General features: G+C 38.6%; 1 protein-coding gene across 1 annotated transcript; it reads left to right on the forward strand.

Annotated features, from left to right (window-relative positions):
- The first annotated feature begins 1,028 nt into the window (after nt 1–1,028).
- Nucleotides 1,029–2,695, forward strand: LOC149016125 (protein ANTAGONIST OF LIKE HETEROCHROMATIN PROTEIN 1-like). Its single transcript, XM_089156226.1, has one exon. The coding sequence runs from the start codon at nt 1,128–1,130 to the stop codon at nt 2,391–2,393; it is 1,266 nt and encodes a 421-aa protein (XP_089012352.1). The 5' UTR covers nt 1,029–1,127; the 3' UTR covers nt 2,394–2,695.
- Nucleotides 2,696–7,596: the final 4,901 nt, after the last annotated feature.

Raw genomic sequence — 7,596 nt, forward strand, 5'->3', positions numbered from 1 at the left:
GCTGTACTTGTATAAAAACTGCTCCTAGGAAATAGAAGCACTTGCAAGGGTTTTACTCTGGTTTGAGGCACTTGAGGGTCCTTCATGTATTGTTTTTTCATGAATTCTTAATAATAATAGTTGTCTTTTTTCTAAATACTTCACACTGCACACCACCCTCCCCCATTACACTCTGCACACCACCCTCCCTACCATTTGACTTGCATAGAGCTCATCATAGATCATTGATTGATTGTATTTTAGTAATAAAAAATTTGAAAAAGAAAATAAAAACACCAATTGGAAGAAAAGTGTAAGAAAAGGATTATATGTCTGAGGTGCTCACAAGCAATTATACCGACAACACCATCTATTGTCTGTAAAGTCTTTTCTTTATTTTTTATTCTTTCTTTATTTTCTGTCTTCTTGATTTTCTTACTCTCCTCAGTTTTTCAACATGCTGTTCTAAACTTCTAATATTGTGGGATGGTTGGCTGGAGTGGATTCCAAAGTCATTCTTACCCTTGTTGAAATTTATCTTCATTTTTTATCAAGAAAAAAATTGTCTTCATTTGAATTTCTAAGTCTCCATTCAAATGTGTATGTGAGACTTTTACTTGTCACATACCTGAAATCAATCCATTTATTGTGATTGACACATGATAGGATTAGAGATTATTAATTTCTATTACAAAGTCAACATTGGAGTTTGCTAGAAGTGCACCTCTCTCACATAGAAAGATCCGACGGTGTTCCTAACACGACAAATAGCTTAGGAACAAGAAGTTTGTCAACAAAAATGTATGGCCAGAAAAGATTTGAATGGAATTTCATAGGGATAGCAGAAGTTTTAAAGACTTTATGAATGATCTACGATTCATTGGTTTATCAACTTGGCTGTTATTAGTCATTTTAAGATGGATTTTTTGCTGCATTGGTTTATCAACTTCGCTACATTCAATGTATTGTTTTGATGTTGGCAGTTGCACATTTTGCTATGACCGTGTGTAATAGGCCCTTGACTTCCTTTTGATAATCCTTTGCTTTAATTTCAGATCTATATCCAATTTTACTCTATATCCAATTTGAGTCTATATGATCACATTTCAGGACCTAAATTTAGAGAACGCATACGCACGTTGTTCAACATGGATGACGAAGAGTTGGTAGTTGCTCTAGTGGGCGCAGCAGTTGTCTACGTAATTGAATACATTAGGAGAACATACGCGGGGAGGCAACCATATAGAGTAGATGTCCGGCGTGGGTTTCTTGAAACCCAACGTTTTATTGGTGGCACCGAGCGTACATGTCGTGAGGAATTGCGAATGAGCCAAAGATCATATTACAACTTGGTAAAATTATTGCGTACGAGGGGGCTGTTAGAAGACAACAAATTGGTGTTAGTTGAGGAACAAGTAACGATGTTTCTACATTGTCTTGCACACCACATTAAGAATTCGACTTTAAAGAACCGTTTTGGGCATTCTGGGGAGACAGTGAGTCGACATTTTAATAAAGTGTTAAATGCAATGATGAAACTGACCCCGTTGCTTATAAAACCCCCTAGTCTCACCACACATCCGAAGATTGCAGGTAACCATCGCAGCTTCTTCCCATTCTTCAAAGATTGCGTTGGAGCCATTGATGGATCGCATATACCAGCATGGGTTCCTGTTGAAAAACATAGGACGTTTCGAGATAGGAAGGGTCTTATTACACAAAACATTTTAGCTGCATGCGACCATGACAAAAGGTTCACGTATATACTTGCTGGTTGGGAAGGGTCTGCATCTGACTCCCGCATTTTGGATGATGCTCTCCATAGAGATGGAGATGGAAAATTAGTGGTTCCAAATGGTAAATTCTATCTTGGTGATGCTGGGTTTGCCAACCAAAGAGGTTTTTTGAGGCCATATCGAAATGTTAGGTACCATCTGAAGGAATGGAAGAGGGGAAATCAAAGACCCAAAAATGAAAAGGAGTTGTTTAACTTGAGGCACGCTAGGTTACGCCAAGTCATTGAAGGTGCTTTTAGTTTGTTGAAGAGTCGCTTTAAGATATTGGCAACTCGAGCGGAGTTTCCTTTCAGAACTCAAGTTAAGATTGTGATAGCTTGTGTACTACTTCACAACCACATTCTAAACCATGACTCTTTGGAAGAAGAGGAGGAATGGCTTGCCCATGAGTCGACGGAGGGGTTAGGGCCAACAACAGCTTCCTCTTCCGCACCACACCATGCAGATGATGAGGAAAGTAGTGATTCTGACGAAGATGAAGACAACCATGCAGAGTCATTTGAAGCAGAAGCATTCCGGGATGACTTGGCAACACAGATGTGGAATGCATATGCAACAACAAATGCTGCAGATGATGAAGACATGGGATCAGAGACTGAGTCAGAATCAAATGATTAAATTTTTATGTACTTCAATTTGAATGACTCCCAACTGTTTGAGTTTGAGTTTGGATTGTACCTTATTTTGTTTTACTTTGTCTCAAACTTTGTGGTATTATTTCATGTCAGAACTCAAGTTATGATTGCTTCAAATGTTAGCTTCAAATGTTAGAATTGCAACTGATCATGAATACTAATGTCATCATATGATTGCTACACTTCTGCACCACACCATATGTATTTTGATTGATCATAACTAACAGTTCATCATATGTATTTACTTTTGTCCCTTAATTATGATTTTACCAGATGGACTCTCAAAATGCATCACATGCAAGAGGAAGAGACATAGCCTCATGGCCTATAGAGGTGTCTCTTTCTCTACTAGAGTTTTTCTTGCAAGTACATGCTAGTGGGAGGGCAGGAGACAATGGACTAAGAAAAGAGCATTGGTTGGGAATTAGTAGACAAATCTCCGAAAAGCATGGGTCCAATTATGATTGGGAGCAATGCCGCAACCATTTTAGGATTTGGAAAACTAGGTTGCGAGCGCTATCAGACTTGCAAAAACAAAGTGGACTTGGATGGAATCCAAGTGAAAAGAGGTTTGATGCTGCTCCCCATTTCTAGTCTGAAGTAAAGGTAAAAACTAATATTCACAAACCATAATTTTTTATAGATTACAACACTTTCCTCACCGCTGCACATTAGTAGAAAAAAGTGAGTGAATATGAGCCCCTATAGTTGATTCAAAGTTTACAAATTTATGTTTTGAATTTGTAGAAGAAAGAGCAAAAATATTGGAAGGACCATTCGGTGCGCCCCATTCACTTAGAGGTTGCTTGCAGCCCTAGGTAATGAGATTGCAACGGGCTCGAAGGCTGGAACAGTCAAGACTTCTTGAATGAATCCCAACTGAATTCACCTGAAGCCTATGAGTTCAACATCCAATTGGATGACAATGAGATTGGCAACTCGAGTTTTCAACCTCAGACCACTACACCTGACATGTCGTGGACCCAATCTACAGCACATGAGAGTAGTCGATCTCGAGGTAGGCCAAGAGCTGGTGAGCAGTCTCATGATTCCCACAAGAAGAAGAAGAAAGGAGTTGATCAAGTAGTGGGTCCCTTGGAGAATATATCTGTTGCTTTGGTAGACATGGTGAAGCTTTCTCATGAGAAGCTTGCTGCTGAGAGGGCTGTCGCCGAGGCAGGCCGGTCTTGCCGAGAGGGCAGTCGGCGGTGAGACATTCTTTGTCGAGAGGGCAACCGCTGCTGCTGCCGAGAAGGCTGCTGCTGCTGCTGAGAAGGCTGCTGCTGTTGCTGAGAAGGCTTCTACTGAGAAGGCTGCTGCTGTTGCTGAGAAGGCTTTTGCTCATAAGGCTGAAGACAAGGATGAACTTTTACAAAATGCCATTAATGCAATGACAAAGCTTGACTTGGAGACTCGGCTGCGTGCAAAAGACCTCTTTGGAAATCACATCCGGCTTAGGAATGCACTACTTTCAGAGAAAGAGGAGGATAGAGCAACCGTCATCAAGTACTTCTTAGATAAATATGGCTGATGTTTAGTGTTGTTGAATCACCCAAACAATCATAATGTTTTGATAACATGACTTTTAAGATTTAATTTAGGGTATTAAAATTTTAAGAAGTTGAACTATACTATTGTAAGCCAAGTTTGATGGGTTTAATCAATCCTCCAATGGGGAGAATCTATGTTTTTATCATCCTTTACAACATTGTTGGTGAGTATACTACGTTTTCGATTTGAATCTACGGAGAAATTCTTCATTTCTGCTTCTTTTTCTTCTTCTTCTTTTTCTGGTGTGTATAGGTAGGTAAAGCACTTTGTTTTTGAATTTAGTACTCACTGTGGCTGCTCCAGTTTTAAGATTTCTGTTGAATTCTTGTGTACATTTTGTAACAGTATGAGCAGTGGCACTTCTCTTTTGATAGCTTTTCAGTGGATTTTTTCAATGTGATTTAGTTGGAAGAAAAGAAAAAAAAAGACAGGCAATACCAGATGTTACTTCCAGGTTTGGACTTGCTTCTTGTACATTTCTATTGTCTAGCTCTTAATGGAGATATCAGTTGCCTAATGTTAACAGCTGAGAAAAAAGAATTGTTGTTGTTTGTCACATTCATGGTGCCAAGGGGGTTCATGTTGGGTTTCCTGTGTGACAACTGAAAAGGAAAATGAATATTGCCTATGGATATCAGGTTAGTTGCATCCTCGATTTCTCCTTGTGTGCTTTTGCCCAGGTAGGGGGACAATGGTTATGGTTCTGCCAATTTAGTTGAAGTTTTCATGAATTAATTAAAACTTGGTTTATTCAGCTGAACCTTGTTATGCTGTTTAGTTTGTTGACATAGCCTATAAGGTAATATAATATTAAGTAATAGTCGTAGCAGGCTTCTCTTGTTTATTTTCTAATTGTAATTTGAATGTCCCTGTCTATTTAGGTACAGGTGGATGTGGACATACACACACATCCATGCCTAGCTCACCTGCTATTGGCAGCAACACTATTGACATTTTACTCCATGACCTCCCAAAATGATAATTATGTCAACCAATTTCGCCTGATCCATCAAAAACCAACTGAAACCCCCAATAGGTTATTCTTCTGGGTTCTGTGTTGGCACTTGTAGGGTGAAGCGTCAATGTCGCTTCATTAAGACCCCAATTCAAACTTCTGTTTTTTTCTTTTATATTGACCAACTCTCCCTCCAAACCTCTTTACCCAGTAGAGGCAAGAAGGTTCTGTTCCTTGCGACAGAAACTTCCTTACAGATACAATCACCACCAGAAAGTTTGGACCCAGATATGATTAAAACATTTCAAATCTTCTAAACAGAATCAGGATTGTAATTGGTTACTATTTGATGAGAGATCATCATCATATATTAAGATTTACTGTTTTTGGAGTTTTTGACTTGGCTTGTGCTTTTCTCAGATAGAACCTTTCCCTGCACAAATATAATAAAAGTTGTAGCAGAATAAGTCCAAACTATAGTTTCATTATCTCAAACCACCCTCTTTAATATTCTCACCAAGTTTTGTTCTATGTGCTTTTCAATCAATTGAAGCTGCACTGATAAGCAAATTTTCTCTGGTTACCAAAGCACTGCCTTCAACTTTGCTACACCTTCTTCGCTGCTGCTATCCTTGTGAACTCAATCAGAGATGCTGTTGAAAAGAAATGGGCAAAATATATTCCACTCCCAATGGCCATGGCTATACCATTCTACCTTGGATGCTACTTTGCAACAGATATGTGTATTGGGAGCTTTATACTATTTGTATGACGATAATTGAACAAACCCAAAGCAGACGCATTTGGGCCTGCACTAGCCTCCAGTTTGATTTGTGGAGATGGGATATGGATTTTGCCTAGCTCAATACTTGCTTTGGCTGGTGTGCAACCACCCTATCTGCATGAAGTTTCTCACAAGGAAAACAAATGCCCAAGTCAATCTGGTTACCCTGATTGTTACATGCATCTCAATCAACGCCGGACTGCACGTTGAAGATTTTATATGCTTCTATTTGCTATTATAATATTCATGGTTAGTTATAGTTTTCTTTGGAGGAGCAATATTTAGAATCAAGTTAAAACTCTAGATATGTGCTTTATATTGGCTCTGTTTTCCTTTTTTTTTTAATCTTTTTCTTGGGGCGGGGGAGGGGGGTGTGAGACCTTTCAAGTGGAATTTCTGCAAACCCTTTTGGATTTCTTACTTAAAGGTGCAAGTTTTCTTTTGTATTTTTTATTTTTGCTTGTAATTCTGCAGGTTTTACATGGATAGAATTGTGTCCACTTACTGGTAGGAAGCATCAAGTATGGTTTTGAAACCTGTAAAAGTAGACAGAATTGCATCACAATATTTTAAGCCCATTAGCTACCTGCTCACTGGCACACAATATTCCATCCCTTTTCCTGGTGAAATAGCTCCGTGTCCACTGTGCTGAGGTTTTGAGAACACCAATAGTTGGAGACTACAAGTATGGTTGGCAGGCTCATAAGAATTGGCAACCTCTACCTTGTTCAAAGCCTGAGGATTGTTCAACAGAAACGATTCCCAAGCAGAAACGGAGGTCTTGCATTGCCATTGCCGATGCTGTTAGAGGTGATCTTCTCCGGTGATTATGATGTGGTTTCAGGCATGGATAACGTCAGAATGGTCGTTGCAATTAGCTCTCTCTATTTTACATATTTTCTCTAAAAGCCTGAGTAAATTAGTTTGTCAATTGAGCTACTCCTTCCAATTCTCGGCTTGTTTGAAATTTTCTAGCATCTCATATCCTTCATCCCTGAAATCTGTACTTAATGTTTGGCTTGATGAGTGCTTGGGAAAAAGTAGGATGGTTTGATTCGGTACTTAGGCCATTTCATTACGGGTATTAGGGAGTTACGTTTTGGTTCCTCATTTTCTCTCTCTATTTACTCTATTATATTTAGCCTTTTGTTTCTTGAATACTGTTCACTGCTTATAAATGATTCCAAAGAACCTCACTATTTGTTTTGTTCTTTTGTAATAGCAGCGACTGAGCTGGGAATTTTTATACGTTTATCAAATTCTTATAAATTATGCCAGTCCCCATCTTCTTTTCATTTGGTATCACTGATTATATAGATAGGATACACATCTAGAATTATTTATTGTTGTCATTTAAACTAGTGGGAGTCTCTTTATATCTATAGAGGAGCATTCTGATTTAAAGTATTCTTTATTTGATATATACCAAGTGAATTTGTTTTACAGGTGAAGTGATGGGAGGTTACTATTGTGAAGATCAAACTTCAACTGGAATGGAACAACAGCCTCCATTGTGCTATTGTAGGCAAGGAAGGATGATCCTAATGACTTCAAGAACTAGGAAAAATCCAGGTCGAAGATTTTATAAGTGCCCAAGTGGTAGTAACCATCCAAATTCCTTTATTTGGCTAGATAATATGTCTGAGATTCATACAATGGAGGAGGGTTCTACAGCTTCAACATCATATCACATCATCAACAACAAGAATTTGGGTGTTGCATGCCGAGCACCTACTGAGCACGTGCACATTGAAATTCATCAAAACCGAATCACAATGTTGTATCATGGATTCTTGTTCTTATGTGTGTGGGTTTTTTTACTTTCTTCTTATGTATTTTTGTTTGCAACAAATAGGTAAAAACATTTGTCTTTTCAACATGTATTGTTAAGGGTAC

The sequence above is a fragment of the Hakea prostrata genome, chromosome 5 (assembly GCF_041222555.1).
Source record: "Hakea prostrata isolate BN-2017 chromosome 5, UWA_Hpros_2, whole genome shotgun sequence".
NCBI classification, from domain to species: Eukaryota; Viridiplantae; Streptophyta; class Magnoliopsida; order Proteales; family Proteaceae; genus Hakea; species Hakea prostrata.